General features: G+C 45.0%; 1 protein-coding gene across 5 annotated transcripts in view; it reads right to left on the reverse strand.

The window, feature by feature from the left end:
* Positions 1-21,237, reverse strand: part of UBR2 (ubiquitin protein ligase E3 component n-recognin 2) — a 103,786-nt gene that overhangs the window by 70,674 nt on the left and 11,875 nt on the right. For 4 of the 5 annotated variants that reach the window (XR_006388354.1, XM_044287587.1, XM_044287586.1 and 1 more), the window contains exons 2-11: positions 17,861-18,120; positions 15,473-15,551; positions 14,484-14,594; positions 12,842-12,972; positions 7,573-7,711; positions 7,427-7,489; positions 4,916-5,036; positions 4,466-4,573; positions 4,288-4,376; positions 1,021-1,119 (exon numbers count right to left, since the gene is read on the reverse strand). Coding sequence is in view for 4 of the 5 variants with exons in the window: in XM_044287587.1 (XP_044143522.1) it covers positions 1,021-1,119; positions 4,288-4,376; positions 4,466-4,573; positions 4,916-5,036; positions 7,427-7,489; positions 7,573-7,711; positions 12,842-12,972; positions 14,484-14,594; positions 15,473-15,551; positions 17,861-18,120 (1,200 nt within the window). In the remaining variant the exon portion in view is untranslated. Of the gene's footprint in view, positions 1-1,020; positions 1,120-1,189; positions 1,289-4,287; positions 4,377-4,465; positions 4,574-4,915; positions 5,037-7,426; positions 7,490-7,572; positions 7,712-12,841; positions 12,973-14,483; positions 14,595-15,472; positions 15,552-17,860; positions 18,121-21,237 lie in introns of all 5 variants that reach the window. The other variant, XM_044287588.1, reaches the window with a different exon arrangement.

Here is a 21,237-nt window from a genome sequence, read left to right on the forward strand (position 1 = left end):
TGCTCACCAAGCACAGCGCCGTACATGGTATTGCGGCTGTGCTTGGTATTGCAGCTCACTCCCATTCATTTCAATGAACATGTCGTCACTTGGCCTAGGGAAAGCTAAAAGAAGGCAGCGGAAGGATGCCCAACTTTAAATGCGCCCTCCTCTCCCGGTCTGACACTTATTGGGTCCCTGCTGGTCTAAACTTCCTGGCCCCATCTCGACACACAGGAAATGCTTGCTCAGTCAACCACTGGTGAGTGACCACTCTGAGTCATAAATGGCTAAGCGGACATTTCCTGTGTGTCAAGACGGGCAGAGATCTAGTAAATGTCAGAGCAGGAGAGGTGGCAGGTAAGGCTACTTTCACACTCGCGTTTTTGCCTGATACGGCAGGGATCAGCAAAGACACTTCCATTACCGATAATACAACCGCCTGCATCCGTTATGAACGCATCCAGTTGTATTATCTTTAACATAGCAATGACGGATCTGTCATGAACACCATTGAAAGTCACTGACTTGCATTGTGGGTCATGCCGGTTTTTCTCTGTATCCCATGACGGAAAGAAAACTGCAGCATGCTGCTGTTTGCTCTCCAGTATGGGAACGCGACCAAACAGAACAGAACGTTCTGTTCTTCTCCTGTACCGAGATCCTATGACTGATCTCTACACCGGAAAATGTAAAACACAAATGTGAAAGTAGCCTGGAGGAGAGTATTCCTTATTTTATCATTCTATCGTTTCATGCCGAATCAGAGATGATTTATTTATTATTTTAATTCAGTGGCCGGACAAACCGTTTTAACCAAAAAAAATATTCTGAAATGTGACATTTTAGGTACATGTTCACGGTTACATTAGTAAAATAACACAATCATACAGGAGAAAATACAAAACTGGAGAAGGAATAAAACAAACACATTGAATGCTGAAATGTGCAGGTTTAATGGATAAAGATGTCCGTGGTATTAATACTTACTAGATGATGGAAGGTGTGTGTCTGGCTATGTACAGTAAGACTGATACTTACAAGTGACGGCACTGTGATTATCTGTACCGAAAGGTCAATGATTGAGAATTCGCTGTCGTGGTCATCTTTGACATAATCACTCTGCAATCGCTCATAGTTCTAGTGAGAGGAAGGTGAGAAAGACAAGGGGTGGCATCTATCAGTTCAAAAACAACGGGCATTTACTCACCATTGTGGGTACAGTGAAGAGCTGCACAGACAGAGCAGCCACGGACACTGCTCGCTCGTGATCATCCTCCATAAAATCTCTCTGCAACTGCTGGTAATTCTAAACAACAAGGGGGAAATTCACCTCTAATCCACACTGGCCTCTCATGGTAGTCTTAAAGAGCTTTAAAAGACGAAGGGGCGAAATGGGAATGCCCCCCCCATCCAGTAAATCAGTGCAATACATGGCTGTATCTGCTCTACCTCACGCCTCTTCACAGACCCTTGCCTCAAAGCATGAAAATGCTATGAGACTTTTAAGCAACTTTTAACACAAAGCTAAGCTGAGAACAAACTTCTGCATAAAAATCAAGGATGGTGGCCCGGCCTCTGGGATCCGACCGACTCAGAGAATGAAGGATGTGCTACACTTCTTCCTCTTTGAAGTTGTGCCCCAGCCACCAAAGTGCACAGCTGGATGGAGACCTTAGAAAGGGGAAGCAGTGACAAATCATTCTTAGGGTCGTAGGGATCCTAGAAAAAGGACCACCATCAAAGTGAGGGCATATCCTAATGATAAGCCAACACTTTATAAGATGGCAGAGGTTTTCTGGGGAGAAATTATTATTATTTTTTTTTTTTAATTAACTAAAAGGGGGCCATTGTTGAATTTTTTTTTTTAAAAAGCAGCATTATTCACCTCCAGCGAGACACCACCATTACTCCCACAGGACATGCCAGAGAAGCCCAATGCTCAGCCAATCACTGTCAGAGTTATTTTTTTGTTCTTTGTATGTTTCCAACTAGGCAAATGTAACAGCTTTACCATGCACTTACTGCATCTGTAGTTGCTCCTCTCAGATTTCACCGACTGTCACATGACCTGTGATGTCAGCTTCCCTCCCTGCTCCGATTATGTTTCGTGGACAAGTCTGAGAGATCAGATATGAGTCTGTACACAAGACTGTCACTGTGCTGGCCACGCCCCCCTGCACTGCCTGCTGCTGCTTATTGCTCTCTCCCTGGATGCTTAACCCCTTCAGCTGCACAGACTCAGGACTGAAGGCTTTACTGAGTAGCTGCAGGCAGTGAGGAGTTCTGCAGAGCATTGCACAAGAACAGGTAGGGGGAGGATCCTGTGTGTATCAGCAGTGTCATTATACAGCTGGGACTTGTAGTCCTACACATACAACATGCTGTTGAGTCTCCCAGCAGGCAGACAGGTCACTCAGGGCAGCACTTGTATTCACTCCCTTTGCAGAGCAGGGGGAGGGGCAGAGATTGTTGTTATTGTAGGTAAACAAAAGGCCAGAAGAGGCAAATGAGAAAATAGATATTTGGTTGCTGAAAACTTGCTTAGCTTAGTTATATATTGCTGACCATCAGATTTACAGTGCTATATATAATTTTTTTCATAACTCAGACAAATCCTTTATGGTGGAGGTCGCTGCTAGGGCCTGTGTTGGTTGAACAGGATTGTATATTGAGCTAAGACAAAAAGGGGAGAGCAGGAGGGACTGGAGCAGTGTGTGAACGGCAGTGATTCGGTAGAGGTCAGTAATACTACTTTTTTATTTTATACATTGCCTGTTTTTTTTTTTTTTTCTCCCCTAAAAACTCTTTTAGGGTGAGTTCACATGACTGGATTCAATGCTGATATTTTTCATGTGGGATTTGAAAATCAATCAGATTGTTTGACGCTTTTTTTAGGCAGATTGTTTTAATTTTTATATTTTTAGACTCCACAGGTTGGTTTCCATGCCAACCATAGAAACTCGACCCTTCAGCTATTTTGGATAACATAAGAGCACATCTGTATGTTCGCTATGAGCTCCAAAAATCACATTAAAGTATGCAGAAATGAACTGCGCCTTTTAATGAAAATTTTTAGTAAACATATCCAGAATTGCCCTTTTATGTATCAAAACAAATAAAACTACTCTCCCCTTTTTTCCCCACGAGTGTTTTTGGCACATTGCATTTCTACTTTCCATTATTCTGCCCCAAGATAAGGCATGCTGCTTATTTTTTATTTATTTTTTGCACACTTCTTTTTTTAAAGTTTTAAAAAGTGCTGACTCTCATGCAAATTAATGTTAGGCTATTACAAGTGTTTGACGCGGTTAAAAAAAAATAAAAATCAGCCGTGTGAACTGACCCTTAAAGGGGTGGTGTCATCTGAGACAATGGGGGCATAGCACTAGGATACGCGCCCATTGTCTGATAGGTGAAGGTCCCACCGCTGGGACCCGCTACTATCTCCTAAATGGAGTCCCGAAAGTGCATGTGCAGCCGCCCTCCATTCATTTGGATGGGGCCACCGAAAATAACAGAGCACTGGCTCGGCTATTTACGGGCTCGGCTTTGTTGGGCCCATAGAAGTGAATGGGAGCGGTGGCCGGCCATGCGCGGTGCGATCCCATTCACTTCTATTGGGAAAGCACTTAGTGGTGGTCCGACCGGAGTTCTCCAGCCACCACTTTGGCCTGTTCCGTTCTTGAAATAGGTATGGGTCACAGAGGTGAGATCCGCACCCATCAAACAATGGGGGGTATATCCTACTGATACGCCCCTATTGTCTCAGACGAGACAACCCCTTTAAATTAATAATTTGATGCCGCCATTTTTAAATACCATTTGGTATTTTTTTATTATTTACTTCTTGCTTTACAATTGTTAACACAGTAAGGCTACATTCCCACTGGCAATTACAAAGAAAGCCACAACACTGTCAGACCCATCAAACACCCGATACCACCTATACATGACTGACCCGAATGTGGTCTGTCCGATTGAGCTGTGGTTTCTGTCATACTGACAAGAGGAAAGGTGCCGTCTGTGGCTCTATCCTTTCTATCTAAACTACTAAGACCGCCGAAGGAGGCTATGGAAAAATCATCACAAATTTATTGTTATTGCTATGTTTTTAGTGCAGCCTAGACACAAAAAAAAAAAAAAAATAGTATTAATATATAAATATATAAATATATATATATATATATATATATTGTCCTATGTATGGCCGGAGTGTAAGATGGGGCAAGGCCTCTATTTTTGTCTTTGGCAATATCTTGATAAATACAGTGTAGAATTGCTGCAGGTAGGGAGTTAGCAACTTACTTTTGCAAAACGGATGGCAAAAAGCTTCTTGTATTTGAGGTCCATCAGTAAACTGCTCATGAACAGCTGGTGGTAGCAGATTCTTGCACCTACGAAAGAACAGAAAATGTCAGTCGGTCACACAAGGGCAAAAAAAAATACAAATCTCACATCTGACAGTGATGATAAATCCTTGTACCTTTCCACAGGATGGAATCGTATAGCATTAGTTTGTCCACTAAAGAGGAGTTTTCACCATTTGGGCCCTCCTGCAAACCGACCCGACACAGAATTCGTCTTAATCCATCTGAAAAGATGACAAATAAAAGCATAAAGATCCGGATTCTTCCTTTAGGATATTTAGTGATGAACAACTAAGTTCTGTTTTTGACTTGGCGAGTTCAGGTGTATTTATATATGGTAGGTTGTCGGAGTTATTTTGTTGCACACTTTTTTTGTAAAAATTTTGTACAAATCTCAGCAAATATGCTGCAAAGATGATGTGTGAACACACACAAGTTCTACTATAGGCGTCACATGGATCCCAAACACTGCACCCTCAGAATGCCTCTGTCATCTATATACCTGCTGTAATACAGAGCGGATTTTCAGTAGATTTGTAAATGAGATGCAATAACTATTACTTTACCTGAGTAACCAATTATTTGACCAAGCCAGCTGAGGATTCTGAGTCCAAATGTCTGGTGGGCCACAATAGCTGAATGCATGACTTGAACCTTAAGAGGCTTCGTCTGACGACTGGTGTTTCTCTACAAAGAAGACAGGACCAGGTAAGTAACATCAGAAATGTGGTAACAAAAGAACATTAAACAAAGACAAAAATTCTTCTGACTATCCTAATACCGCTTAGTTGTAGTACTGGAGCAATTCCTATCATTTAAAGGGGTTCTGCCACTTCAGCAAATAGCATTTATTATGCAGAGAAAGTTTCCATGGTTACGATCACCTGGCTATGCTTGAACACTATAGAAAAAGCTATGAGCTGTGCGCTGCGATTGGCCAGCACTGCAGCAAGGGACACGCCTCCTACAAGAAATCAGTCAGAGGGAGCGCAGACACCGGAGCCTATACCGGGCGAACGGAGCGGCGCCCAGGCATACTAGTAAGTGCAGGGGGACCCCTGGGCGCCGCTCTGCCCACTGATCTAGTTAGTTTTTAGTTTGTGCAGTAGTGAAAGGTCCTCTTTAAGGTCTCGTCTCTCTCACTCCTCACAGGCCAAACTCTGAGTTGGAGACTTTTCCAGCCTGGCTGTTGTGCTCGCCTCTGAATATGGGGAGCTAGGAAGAGCCGGGCGGCCTCTGCAGGCAGTAATATGGTTGTGAGTACCGTTATGCAGGGGCCAGCGGACACAGATTTAGAAGCTGTCAGCGCAAATGTGACTGCTTCTATGACGTCACAAAACACCTGCGGTTATTCGGAAACAGCAATATTGCCATATCGCTTATTTTTTTATACTGCGATATATCACTGACACCGGTTTACCGCTCGACTCTAGGTCGAGCATGCTCAGTGTGTTGCTATCAATTCTCTAGCTAAATGTCTTGTGAAACACAGGGCGTTTCAGTGTGCTGGAGATTACTGAGTAGAGGGGGCGTGACCGGACTGTGATATCAGGCAGCCAATCAATAAACATCAACACTCACAGCAGGAAAGCTAGGGCTTGTGGGGATTGTAGTTTTTGAAGTTTTATGAAGGAAGATCAGGCGCCATGATGCTTTCAGTGTGTTGCGGGCTTACCCAGGAGCCAGACAAATGGACTGCAAGGTAAATTGAAGCTCTAGTTATATGTATAGTTATGGCTTCTGGTTGGATCACAGCTTGCAGCCTTAATGCAGTTTTAAAAAATTAAGTTACTTTACCGGAATACCCCTTTAAAGAGGACCTTTCACCGATTAGGACATTGTGAACTAAGCATACAGACATGTAGAGCGGCGCCCGGGGATCTCACTGCACTTACTATTATCCCTGGGCGCAGCTCCGTTCTCCAGCTATGCCCTCCGGTATCTCCGGTCACAAAGTTATAGTAGGCAGAGATTTCAGTCACTAAGTTATGGTAGGCGGAGTCTGCCCTTATTATGCTGTAGCGCTGGCCAATCACAGCGCAGAGCTCACAGCCTGGGAGGTTATTTTCTCCCAGGCTGTGAGCTCTGCAATGCGATTGGCCAGCGCTACAGCAGAACAAGGGCAGACTCAGCCTACTATAACTTAGTGACCGGAGATACCGGAGGGCATAGCGGGAGAACAGAGCGGCGCCCAGGGATAATAGTAAGTGCAGTGAGATCCCCGGGCGCCGCTCTCCATGGTTGTATACTTAGTTCACAGTGTCATAATCGGTGAAAGGTCCTCTTTAAGTAAAAAAGAGAAGTCCTGTTGATGTAATAGCCTGTATGTAAGTGTTGATCGTTGATTCAACTTTTTAGTCTGAAGTTTTGTCAAGATCTCAGCTGCATTAATGGACTGTGTAAGTGCTATGTGTTTGTTGGAAATACACAACCATATTGCATGCAGTTCCAGCTAGGTAAGCTTACTGAATTTCATAATTCAGACTGGATTTACATAGGGCTTTTTTAGCCATTTTCCTGGCTGCAGCAGGGACATCCCATGTAAACCAGGTCACTGTGCAGCCAATGACTGGCCTGAGCAGTATACAGCAGGTGACTGCTTAGATCACTTATTGGCTGCAGCGGTGATGTGGTCTGCACGGGACATCACTGCGGCACCCCAGAAAACAAAGGCGGAGAGAAATGGAGTACAGCGCAAGACGACTAGGTGGGGAGAAAAACAGTGCGACTTCTTTTGTTATTTTATCACACTTCTGTCACCTCAAACTCTCATAAATCCATCTGCCATGGTAGATGTGCACGTGTCAGCACATTCTAACGCTTGCTTTCATATCGATCCATTCCCGTAATTCACAGAAATTTGCCTTTTAATAAAAGGCAAATTAGCCCCTTGGTGCAATGCGGGTTGTTGACTTTGCACCTCATTGCACCCAGAGGCTCTGCTCATTCTCTTCCAGGCCAAGCTCCCACCACTAGAATGGAAAGGGCCAGACAATGCGGATGTACTCCCTTAAATTTATCTGTAATTACTTCTTGGTGTCATTTTATTACTTACAAAACCATGAAAAGTCACTCACCACTATAACAGATTTTGCTTGATCACAGCTTTGGAAACTTCCATAAAGCACAGATCGCCGTCCCTAAAGACAAAATATTTTTTTCGTTATTTTCATCAATATATTCCTGCTAAACGTGAAGTGTGTGAAGAAAACCAAGTACTCACATCTCGATCCACAGTTGTTGCAAAACTAATGGCTTCCTTCTGGCTACAATTCACAGCTTTCTGCAGGGTGTAGATAACCTGCTCATAGGTATGGACTTCATCATTAAAAAGCATGCAGAAATAATTGTCTTCTTTCTCCCTGTAGCAGACAGAAAACAATATATTACCGTACACAGTGCCGAATTGCTGCATTTATAACTATTATAACAAATTATACATTCGATGCCACCGTCAAATTGAAATAAGTGGAAATGGAATTCTTGAAAACACCAAAGTCATCGACTTGTGCTGCCGGGCACTCGCTGTGCAGGGGAACCGCAACACAGATACGGGCGCGTCAGCTACAATGTCATACATAGCCTGGATGTTTTTTTATGGGGATCTTTATTCATCTTCTAGCAAAGAAACACCTTCATTTGACACTTGATGCATTGGCTCTGAGCAGGAATAAGAACTGACTTTTCATTACACATTTGATTAGCGCTCCACTTAATATGCAGTTCTTAAAATAAAATATAGTAATCTGCTTCTTCACTTTACACATATATTATTGCTGATGTAACCAGTGGCAGTATGTGGTATACAAATGGCTTGACCACAATTTCCTAACAAACAATCCTTCTGAGATCAAAAATATTTTAATAATTCAAACCCTTAAACCACCCTTAACCCAACCTATTTGCGATGTGTCTCTTGGGGTACGGGACTTGCTTTGGAGAGGAACAGAGTTCAAGGAGTTATCAAATACAACTATGGTACCCAGTCCTCCCAGGTTGACCATATCCTCTTCCATTTTTACCCCCCAATAGCTCTTTGTTTGTATAGGGTTTTTTCATACCGCTTAACTTTTTTCACCAAACTCACCCACGCAGTTAAGTTTGGGGAGTTTCGTGAGAAACCATTGCAATCAGAAGACGAGCCAAAAAAGGAGTTTTTTTTGTGAAACTCACCTGTAAAACCTTTTTCTCGTCTTTTCCATTGGGGGACACAGACCATGGGTATAGCTTAGAGGTATTAGTAGGAGGGACACTATGCAAATACAAAAGAGCTCCTCCTCCTCGGGCTATACCCCCCGACTCCACCAGGAGGAACTCAGGCGTTGCACAAGCAGTAGGAGAAGGAGCAAGAAAAAAAATTATGGAAACCATCGGACCAAGCCATAAGGTCCAACCATAAACAGAAACTGAACTGAAGACCCCTCCTGCAACAGGCAGAATGGGTGGGAGCTGTGTCCCCCAATGGAAAAGACGAGAAAAAGATTTTACAGGTGAGTTTCACAAAAAATCTCCTTTTCTCATACTTTTTTCCATTGGGGGACACAGACCATGGGACGTCCTAAAGCAGTCCATGGGGTGGGGAAAAAATATCAGCACCACCAGGAGGAACGTCCAACGGTCAAACAGGAACCACAGCCTGCAAGACCCTGCGGCCAAAGATCGCATCAGCCGAAGCCAGTGAATGCAACTGATAAAACTTTGTAAAAGGTATGTAAGGACGACCAGGTGGCCGCCTTACACAGCTGAGACGCAGAGGCACAATTGCGTCTTGCCCAGGAAGCCCCCACCGCCCTAGTGGAGTGAGCGGCAATCCTAGCCGGGGGAACTCTACAACGAGCGCGATAAGCCGCAAAAATAGCCGAGCGGATCCAGTGCGCCACAGAGACCTTGGAGGCCACCAGACACTTGCGAGGCCCCTCGGGAATCACAAATAGGGAATCTGAACGGCGGACGGAAGCAGTAGCCGCGAGATACACCTTCAGGGCCGTACAACATCCAGGGAATGCAGAGTGCGTTCCTTGGGGTTAGCCGGAGAAGGGCAAAAGGAAGGCAGGACAAGATCCTCATTAAGGTGGAAGGGAGAGACCACCTTGGGCAAAAAGGAGGGGACTAGACTGAGCACAACCTTATCCTGGCGGAAAACCAGAAAAGGCTCCTGACAGGAAAGAGCGGCCAGCTCCGACACCCGTCTGATGGAAGTTATGGCCACAAGGAAGACCACTTTCCAGGTGAGAACAGTCAGAGAGACCTCCCTCAAAGGTTCAAAGGGGGCCGACTGCAGAGCGCGCAGGACCAAATTGAGATCCCAAGGAGGCAAAGGGGGAACATACGGAGGAACCGAATGTGCCACCCCCCTGAAGAAAGGTCTTCACAGGACCCATAAGAGCAAGGGTCTGACCTTTCAGGGAACTAAGCGACAGTCCCTTCTCAAGCCCGGACTGAAGAAAAGACAGCACCAGCGGGATGGAAAAGCGAAGGGGAGGGAACCCCGAACCCTCAGAAAAGGACAGGAAGGCCTTCCAGGTACGATAGTAAATCCGGGAGGAAGAAGACTTCCTCGCTCTGATCATGGTCCTAATCACTGAATCCGAGAACCCCCTCTTCTTCAGGGTGGCGGTTTCAACAGCCACGCCGTTAAACGAAGAGACCGTAAATTCTGGTGGAAGAGCGGGCCCTGAGACAGTAGGTCCTGTCTGTCGGGAAGAGGCCATGGGGCGTCCGCCAGCATTCGAGCCACGTTCGTAAACCATGCGCGGCGAGGCCACTCTGGGGCGATGAGAACGGTCGGGATCCCTTCCAACTCGATCTTGCGTAGAACCTTTGGTAGGAGAGGAAATGGAGGGAAGACAGAGGAGGCTGAAGTCCTGCCACGGAGACACCAGCGCGTCCACTCCGTACGCCTTCGGATATCGGGCGCGAGCCAGGAACACTGGGAGCTTGCTGCTTAGCCTGGACGCCATCAAGTCCACATCCGGACGGCCCCATCTGTGGCAGATTTCTTCGAACACTTCTGAATGCAGAGACCACTCGCCTGGATCCACCTTGTTGCGGCTTAGAAAGTCCGCTGTCCAGTTGTCCACTCCTGGAATGTAAACTGCTGACAACACCGGAACGTGCGACTCCGCCCACGTCAAAACTCTCGTCACCTCCTGCATCACCATCCGGGTGCGGGTCCCGCCCTGATGGTTGATGTAGGCCACGGCCGTGGCATTGTCCGATTGAATCCTCACCGGGAGGCCCGCAAGGAGAGGGGTTGGAAGGAAGAGAATCCCCTTGGAGATTAAAGGCGTCACGGACAGCCGCTACTAGATCAGCCACCATGGTGGAGAGCTTTGGCGGAAGGTCCCGCTCCGTGACAATTTCCCTTCAGACCTGCGCTCCCTAGGGGGGAGAGGAGTCTGAGCATGTTTCTAGCCGAGGGGGAAAAGCGGAGTCATCCGAGGAGAGATGCTGTCGCTCACGCTGCCTCTTAGTAGTCAGGCGTCTTCTGCGGGAACCACTGTGAGGGGACGGACTGGTTGGCACCGCAGGATTGGAAACGGACATACGTTCCACAAAAGACATGGCTGCCTTGGCGAACAGGGCCAAATCAGCGGCCGCGCTGGACATGGCAGATGCCCAAGCGTGGGCCGCAGGCTCCGCAGTGACCGGGGGGCTGACTTTATACTTATCTGCTCCTGCAGATCTTCTCCCTCGACTCCAGGACCAGCAGGGATGCACCTCATCAGACTTCTGACTCCTTGCCCAGGAGTGCAGCAGCAGGTGACCCAGGAGCTGGTGGGATGCCGGAGCTAACAGGTCGAGCCCGGATCCACTTGCCTTCTTGGGGGGATAATGGAGGCAGCCTGGCAACGTCCAACAGACGACAGTGGGCACTCAATGGGGGACCAGGAAGGCGCAATGCCGACCTGCGTCCCCAGCTGGAAGAAAAATAACAAAAGGGAGACGAATGAAAAAGTGTCAACCTCCTTCACCAGACACTAAGCAAAGACTGAGTTCCTCCTGGTGGAGTCGGGGGTATAGCCCGAGGAGGAGGAGCTCTTTTGTATTTGCATAGTGTCCCTCCTACTAATACCTCTAAGCTATACCCATGGTCTGTGTTCCCCAATGGAAAAAAAGTACGAGAAACAATATTCTGGTGAGAAGTACCCTAGAAGCTTTTTAGGCCGATCTTTGATAGCCCTTGCGCTGCCAGAGGAAGTGGATAAGTTTTGACAAAGCACGGGCCTAGTTCTAAATTAGGCACACCTCTGCGACAAGAGTAAACACTACTCCAACTGGAGTAGTTGTTTCCAAGCGTTAATGTTAGTACATTTTTTGCGGCTTATGTCTCGGCCTCCGCCACTCCTAAGTGGCGAGCACGGTGCAAAAATGACCATGAGACAAAATATTATTACAGAGGCTTGTGGAAGTTGCAAGATTGGTTCTTAAGACCTTTTTATTTTGTACACCAAAAACTGGTGTGGTGCCGATGGTAAATGACCTCCTATGGCCCCTTTCACACGGGCGAGTTTTCCGTGCGGGTGCGATGTGTGCGGTGAACGTATTGCACCTGCACTGAATCCCGACCCATTCATTTCTATGGGGCTGTGCACATGAGCGGTGATTTTCACGCATCACTTGTGCGTTCAGTGAAAATCGCAGCATGCTCTATATTGTGCGATTTTCACGCGACGCAGGCCCCATAGAAGTGAATAGGGGTGCGTGAAAATCGCATAGCATCCGCAATCAAGTGCGGATGCGTTGCGATTTTCACTCATGGTTGCTAGGTGACAGTCTATTCACTGTATTATTTTCCCTTATAACATGGTTATAAGGGAAAATAATAGCATTCTGAATACAGAATGCATAGTATAATAGGGCTGGAGGGGTTAAAATAAAAATAAAGTTAACTCACCTTCTCCTCTTGATCGCGTAGGTCCCGGTCTCTCTACTTCTTGAATGAGCTGTGGGCTAAAGGACCTGTGGTGATGTCAGATCACATGCTCCATCACCACGGTGATGGACCATGTGATTGGAGCATGTGATCTGACATCACCACAGGTCATTTAGCCCACAGCTCATTCAAGAAGTAAAGAGACCGGGAACTACGCGATCAAGAGAAGAAGGTGAGTTAACTTTTTTTTTTATTTTTTTTTAACCCCTCCAGCCCTATTATACTATGCATTCTGTATTCAGAATGCTATTATTTTCCCTTATAACCATGTTATAAGGGAAAATAATACAATCTTCAGAACATCAATCCCAAGCCCGAACTTCTGTGAAGAAGTTCGGGTTTGGGTACCAAACATGCGCGATTTTTCTCACGTGAGTGCAAAACGCATTACAATGTTTTGCACTCACGCGGAAAAATCGCGCATTTTTCCGCAACGCACCCGCCTCTTATCCGGGCCAAAAATAAGGCGCCCGTGTGAAAGAGGCCTATGAGTTTTCCTTTCATACGCGCTCTGGTATGGAACAGCCTGCTATGCCCTACATAATTCAATACTTACGTATGCTCCAATCCTGGAGGCAGCTCATTATCCTTTTCCCATGTGAGTATGTCCACTGTGTATTGAAACATGATAGCAAAAATGTTGTACGCCCGTGCCACCATATCATCTGACAAGTTAATAAGAGGATCCTGGAAGAAAAAAAAGGAAAGCGCAAACAAATATTATCAAAGTGTAATAGAGTTTGAGTGATAAATGTTCCAGGAGATTAGATGCATATAAAAGAACGATAAATAATGGAAATACAGTACCATGAAGTTAAATACAATGAAGCTGGTTTGGACGAACAGCTAGGGAGCTGAGTTTAGGTGTAAACGGACGGACTACCATATTACGTCCATTTGCCCACATGAAAAAAAGATTTCTTGAGCAGAACAACCCCTCAAATGTATGTAAGCAACACGCAGTGCAAAGTAAAGTAAGTGTCTTCCAACAATAGACATTTATGACATACCCAATGGATGCAGCTGCCACTAGAGGGAGTTAAAGACATTCATACAACTTCAACTGAATTAGATGGTAAATTCGGCTTTGGTAATGCACTCTGAAAACTATGCAAGAAGTCTGTACTGCAAAAAGTGCAACCGTACCCTGTGTATTCTGGCACATGTGGGACTGGTCTGTTTTAGGCCTTAGGTTACGTGAACCTTCGGGGACATTTTTTTTTTTATAATTGCACTTTACTTATTTTGGACTTAATTAAAAATTTTCAGCCATTTCTGAGAATCAGAGGTTAAAATCAGTCTGTTTGCAAGCTGTTCTTTGAAACCCGTCATCTGATGGCTCATGTGTAGCTCTTATATGATCTCTTGGCCTCAAACACTTATTTAATCCATATTCTTATGAGTTTGATAAGAATTGAGCTATAATGAGTGTTGAAGAGGACAGGAGATCAGAGGTAAGAGCTACACGAGCCATCAGTTGACGGGATTCAAAGAAAACAGAGTGACAGCTTGCAAATAGACTGATTTTTAACCCCTGCAGCTCAGAAACGGCTGAACATTTTTAATGAACACCAATTAGAAAAATTATTTTTCGCCTAAAATAAGGAAAATGCATTAGACAAATTTCTCCGAAGGTGACCATAGATGGCCTTTAAGGTGCAAAGCAATTATTTTGCTTTTTACAATTGAATTCCAAGTTATAACTTTTCCATTGGTAAAGCTGTATGACTTTTTGCTTTTTTTGAAGGACCAGTTGCATTTTTCAATGCCACCATTCTGATGTTCATATACTTTATTGATGAGCATTTAGTCATTGTATTGTTGAGGGGAGGGTGCAAATGGTATGAAGTGTTAAGGGGTTAATATAAATAGTTTTTATGGATTTTTTGAGAAAGCATGAGCCAGTACCATTTTTTTCTACTCTTTAACAACTGTCAGTTTCTAAGTGTAATCACAAGCCTGAACAATGCCACGCCAATAAAGGGGTATATCTAAAGAATATGCCACAAAGCACCGACAGATAAAAGATCCCACTTCTGGGACCTGCACCTATCAGGAGAATTGGTTCCCCTAATATTGCTCCCAAAGTCTATGCACAGTCTAGAAGTATGAAACCCACTTGATGTGCACACTATGGTGGTAAAGCAAAGACCACGACAGTAAAGAATCAGCAGCGAATCAAGACGAGCCGTCCTTACCTCCGTTTCATTTTCAGAAATGTTAAGGCCATGCTTCTGGCAGTAGGGTCCTTCTTTCCATGCTTCAGCATCTCCACAGTCACAGAAGCCGCCTCCTCCTGATGTGGTCATCTGAGACATAAGGGAACAAAGTCTACATCAGAATTGCGCAAATTGAGAGACAAATTGTAAAGCGGCGCTGTGGCCCCTTTAAATTGAGTCTGCCACCAGCAAAATGACTTTTAAACCAAGCATGCCTCTTTGCAGTGTTCGCTTACCTGATTAAACGCTATCTTTCGGTATTTAATCAGTGGCTGCACTGTTGATAAATCTACCTTTTAATGGGTATGCAGATAAGCTGGTAAGCGCACTGAGAGCATGCCCAACCCCCTTATTCCTCACTAAACCTAGGTAATGCATAAAAACAAACCAGTTCTGCCTCCCTCGTCCTCTCCGTTGATTCTATTTTGCTCTTCATTACAGGGAACATGGAGAAATATATATATATATATATATATATATATAAAGAAATCATCTTCATGTGTCCCAGGAGCTTAGCCAGGCCTCCCTGCCCTGTTTCTGGCTGTAAGACAACTGGCTGCAGCAGAAGCCTCCCCCGCTCTCCGCCCTGTCTACAGTAGGGCAAAACACACTGTTATATCCCCTAGATAGCCCACTCCACACACAGTTATACCTCTAGTTGTCCCCACACCTCACAGTTATGATCCTTTAGATGCCCCCTCAAGGACGGAGAAAAAGTTGTAAGCGCGTTATGCAAGTGTCAGCAACAGGTAATTACGGTCTGCCACTTGAGTACCCCGCTGTAGACTGAAACAATAGGGGAGGGGGCAAGAATATCTCCTGTTTACTTGTACGGCTCATTTCTAGGTTTAGTGTTGCTTTAAAAGGGGTTCTTCACGACCTAATCGATGGCCTGTCCTGTGGCAATGTCCCTTTGCAGTACCAGCCGCCAAGCCACACCCTTATGGAATAAAATACAAGCTACTAACCCTGTATCGGTGCTCTCTGTGGACACTTCCCAGAAAACACTCCATGCACAAGACGCATGTTGGATCCACTGCACAATCTCTGTCAAGAAACAAAAATAACAAGCAATAAGTATACAAACACGACATCAATACAATTAACAGGCAAAGTATATACTCCCCTGATGGCAAGAAAGCCATACAATAATTAAAGGAGAATCCCCAGAAACTTACTGCATACTTACACGACTCACACCGATCTCCCCGATCCCTGTCTTTACGGCTGTGGAGGCAGCCATATCCATGAATGGGAAAGAGAAACCAAGCATGTTCACCCATATCTGTGACCCCCATAGAAAAGAATGGAGAGGGCCGAATACAAGCACAGCCACCTCTCCATCCATTCTCAGCTGCCACCTTACCAGGATGTGTGTCCTCCTGGCCTCCATCGGGCCACAATACCATGTGGTTCACTTTTTTTTTTCTTTTAACCTTGCGGCACGTGAATGACATCTGGCACTGTATATCGAAACAATGGCGTATGACGGAGCCTTCCAGCCGAGGTGTACAAAGGTGAACAGATTGCCAAGGTCACTGTATCCTGCACTGCCGGACCCCCATTATCTGTCACATATACTGATCAATATCACATGTACGTGTCAGCTTGCCGCGCTACACAAATACTGAGCGGTATGTTGATGGATTGAGTTGTCAAGCATCACAGAAACATGGAAGAAAAAGACCACATGGTCCATCAAGCCTGCCCTTATAGCATTCCTCACCTTAGGACAGACGTGTGTTTATCAGGCAGGTTTAACTCCTCTTGGGCTACATGCACACGACCGTATGTGTTTTGCGGTCCGCAAAAAAAAAACAAAAAAAACAGATGACATCCGTATACCATCAGTTTTTTTTGGCGGATCCATTGTAACAATGCCCAAAATGGACAAGAATAGGACATGTTCTATTTCTTTTGCGGGGCTACGGAACGGACATACTGATGCGGGTACCACACTGTGTGCGGTCCCCATTTTTTGCGGACCCATTAAAATGAATGGCTCCGGATCCTATCCGCAAAAAAACTGAACGGAAACAGAGTACGTTCGTGTGCATGTAGCCTTACTGTCGGTTTCCTAACCACCTCTGCTGGCAGGTTGTTTCTAGCCTCAACTACTCTTTCAGTGTAAATATATTTCCTGACATTGGCTCTTATTGCCCCCGGACGATCTGGCAGAACATAAAGACAGATCTCAATAGAGGTAATTTTGGAGGCTGCTATTTTCTCAAGCTGATCGGGGCCAGATAAGGTGAGTGACATAAATATGTGACGGGAAGCTACGCTCGCTCTTCACACCAAACTGTAAATTAGGTCATAGTTAAAGCCTGCTTTGAGTCGACTTCCTGTTTGTCAGCAAACAAGCCTTAACGATCAACAAGAAAAAAAAAAAATTACAAGGAGGTGGGGAGTGTTGTCTTTAAGACAAGCCTTATATCACTGTTCAGCTCTACTAAGGCTGCCCATACAAGTTAGAGAGCATGCATCTGAGAGCTATCTCAACTCCCCATAAGCATGCATGCTCAGCTCATCCGAGCATGCAAGTATCCTGAAAGGGGAGAGGGGGAGAAAGCCACTGCCAGTCTCTGGCTTATCGCCCTGAGAAATAAAGGATCCTCATCTCAAATGAAATCTACCACTGAGTGTGTGTCACGGGGCCTCATACGCATTACGTGGTCGTCAGGTTCGGTGGCCTAAGTTTATTTAATGTGTGTGGCCAGCTTTAGGCTGGGGCTACAGATCTGTGACCGGCATCTATTTCCAGATGATTCAGCAGCAATATCTTTGGTATTGGGACGGCCTGACTGTCCCACTGAAACCAGGATTGGGCATCTCCGATATTAACCCTGTGCTACAGCAGGTGATAAGTGATGCCAGAGCCGACAACAATGGCCATCTAGCAACCCATGTCCTCAGCTCTATACCCAAAATCCCAGTGACAGGTTCCCTTTAAAGGGTTATTCCCATCTTTGACATTGGGGGCATATCGGGGGGACAGCTATACTTAGAACAGAGCCCGCAGAGTGCTGGAGATGGCACCACACATGTGCGGCCGCCCTCTATTCATTTCAATGGGACTGCCGAAAATAGCTGAGAGCTGGCTGCCCCGTAGAAATGAATTTTAATGGGACTTCCGCACTCCCATACGCGGTGTGCCCCCTGGCACCTTGCAAGCTCTAAGTATAGGTGCGGGTCCCAGAGGTGAACCTATCAGACATTGGGGGCATGTCCTAGCCATTACCTGCTGTAGACATTCTGATGGTTGCCAAAATCAAAAATTTACTTTTTGGTATATCAAGTTATAGTCCTTGGGGAAAAGTATGGAATCCCAGGTTTCTACATCCATGTAAACCCACCTGCAGGAATATGTTGGTTCTCCCACTTTAAACACGCGGCCGCAGAGCTGGGACGGTTTGTTTGCTTGCTCCAGCTTCTGAATGCCAATGGCAGGATCCTCCCCGCACAGATACCACTCCAGTGCCCCCAGCAGTGTGTGCTGTGCCAACATCTCCTCGTGATCTGTGACCGGATCCGCTTGTCTGCAGTAGATTTTGGGGACATAGTAGGCGAGGTGCTGGTAGACTTCTTTGGGAAGATCCGTTGCTTGGAGCCATTTCTATTTAAAAGCAAAGAAAACCCACAGTTATAGCTTCATGCTGAAGGTGCGAATCCTCCTTTAACCCTTTTACCAATCATCCCAAATACTGCTTTCGATGAGCAAAGTAAAGTGTAAAGGAGTATTCCCATCAGGATATTTATGGTATATCAATAGGACACGCCATGAATGTCTGATAGAAGCAGGTCCCATAAGTGCTGGAAAACACATTGCACATGCGTGGCGACCTATAGAATTAGTCACCGCTACGAGACTTTAAAAAATAGCCCGTGCTCGCCTATCACAGCAAAGAACTGAGAAAGTCGTGCAATCGCAATGTGCTCTCCATTCAGTGGGCCCATGTCCTTCCATAGTCAGGCCCACACCTATTGGGGATATTATGGCATATACTAGATATATACTATAGATAAATTACCGGTATCAATACATGTCCAGATAGGAATTTCCCTTGTTTAATATCCCCCACCAATAAAAACTATGTGCTGGCACCTAACGGTCAGACGCACCTACAAGCGAACAGGTGACAATTATACTGGTACAGCCACGAAAATGCCTGCCTGCACTTAAAAGGGTTTTCCGACATTTTAATACTGATTACCTATTATCAGTAACTGATTGGTGGGGTGCGATACCTGGGACCCCCGCCGATGAGATGTTTCAGAAGTCGCCAGAGCTCCTGTGAGTGCTGCTGCTGACTTCTTGCAGCTTACCAAGCGCAGCGCAAAACGTTGTATAATATCATATGACTCCATTTTTGAGGCAATTGCCACATAACAATTATGCCTAAGGGTCCATTCACATGTCTGGATGTGTTTTGAGAATCAGCAAAACACGGACACCGGCAATGTGCATTCCGCATTTTGCTGAACGCACATTGCCGGCACTCTTACAGAAAATGCCTTTTCTTGTCCGCATGTTCTATTTTTTTGCGGAACAGAAGTGCGGATCCGAAAAGGAGGATGCAGACAGCACATTGCAGCCCCATTGAAAATGAATGGGTCCGCACCTGTTCCGCAAAATTGCGGAACGGATGCAGACCCATTTTGCGGATGTGTGAATGGACCCTTAGAGCTGTGATGGCTAACCTCTGACGATCCAGCTGTGGTAAAACGACAACTCCCAAGATGCACACTTGCTTGGCTATTCTCAGAACTCCATAGAAACAAATGGAGCATGCTGGGAGTTGTAGTTTCTCCACAGCTGGAGTGCCGAAGGTGAGCCATCGCTGTTCTGTGCTTAGTATCGCAGCTCAGGCCCATTAACTTCTATGAGGCTGAGCTATGCCTAGGCCACGTGACTTATGACTGTGTCATAGGTGCAACAGACTGATGGGTCCTACAGGGGGTGGCCACGCTGTTACAATATATAACCAAATTTTTCAAGGGTCGTACGACCTAAGCGTGGCTTGAACCACCCACTGACTAATTTTTTATTTTAAGTGCATAAAACTTGTATCTTTATTGTTACTATTTAAAATTGAACTCTGGATTTTCTTAAAATTCCTCAGAATGAGCGGTGAGACTGTTATATATATTTATGTGCCCCTCTTGGTATATGTCACTGGATGGGATAGCTCCTGATATTCTTCTCAGGGCTTGCCCAAATCCCTAAATCTTTATGGCAACTTTATATTTAGTTGCTACTAAATCTCTACTATGAGGGCTCAACTCAGCTCAATCCGATTCTAAAATGTGTGCTCCCGCTTCCCTACATGTTTCGCCGAGCCTTCGGCGTCCTCAGGGGATATGCATATCCCCTGAGGACGCCGAAGGCTCGGCGAAACATGTAGGGAAGCGGGAGCACACATTTTAGAATCGGATTGAGCTGAGTTGAGCCCTCATAGTAGAGATTTAGTAGCAACTAAATATAAAGTTGCCATAAAGATTTAGGGATTTGGGCAAGCCCTGAGAAGAATATCAGGAGCTATCCCATCCAGTGACATATACCAAGAGGGGCACATAAATATATATAACAGTCTCACCGCTCATTCTGAGGAATTTTAAGAAAATCCAGAGTTCAATTTTAAATAGTAACAATAAAGATACAAGTTTTATGCACTTAAAATAAAAAATTAGTCAGTGGGTGGTTCAAGCCACGCTTAGGTCGTACGACCCTTGAAAAATTTGGTTATGACTGTGTCGTCACTGGTCTAGCAAAACCTGGAGAAGGACACGGCTCTCTCAGGAGTGCCGGGCCTTCTGAAACAGCTGATTGGCGACAGTGCCGGGCGTCGGACCCCATCGATCAGATAATGATGACCTATCCTGAGCATAGGTCATCAGTATTAAAATGTCGGAAAACTCCTTTAAAAGCTATTTAAAGCAATTCTTTTTTTTTTTATTGTTACAGTTCATTCATTTTGGGCTAAAAAAAATGTTGTTGGTCTTTATTAAAATTTTTCAACAATTTTTGCACTACATGGTTACTCTTCAGTCTATCTGCACATTTATATACAGAGTATCTTACACGTTCACACAACCTTCAGGTTGCTTTTCCGACAGCTGGATGTACAGTCCTTATCTCTGTGCTTCTGATACCCTTTTAAATGAGTGTTAATAAGCTAACTGTCATATATACAGGGAGTGCAGAATTATTAGGCAAGTTGTATTTTTGAGGATTAATTTTATTATTGAACAACAACCATGTTCTCAATGAACCCAAAAAACTCATTAATATCAAAGCTGAATATTTTTGGAAGTAGTTTTTAGTTTGTTTTTAGTTTTAGCTATTTTAGGGGGATATCTGTGTGTGCAGGTGACTATTACTGTACATAATTATTAGGCAACTTAACAAAAAACAAATATATACCCATTTCAATTATTTATTTTTACCAGTGAAACCAATATAACATCTCAACATTCACAAATATACATTTCTGACATTCAATAACAAAACAAAAACAAATCAGTGACCAATATAGCCACCTTTCTTTGCAAGGACACTCAAAAGCCTGCCATCCATGGATTCTGTCAGTGTTTTGATCTGTTCACCATCAACATTGCGTGCAGCAGCAACCACAGCCTCCCAGACACTGTTCAGAGAGGTGTACTGTTTTCCCTCCTTGTAAATCTCACATTTGATGATGGACCACAGGTTCTCAATGGGGTTCAGATCAGG

The sequence above is a fragment of the Bufo gargarizans genome, chromosome 3 (genome assembly GCF_014858855.1).
Source record: "Bufo gargarizans isolate SCDJY-AF-19 chromosome 3, ASM1485885v1, whole genome shotgun sequence".
NCBI lineage: Eukaryota > Metazoa > Chordata > Amphibia > Anura > Bufonidae > Bufo > Bufo gargarizans.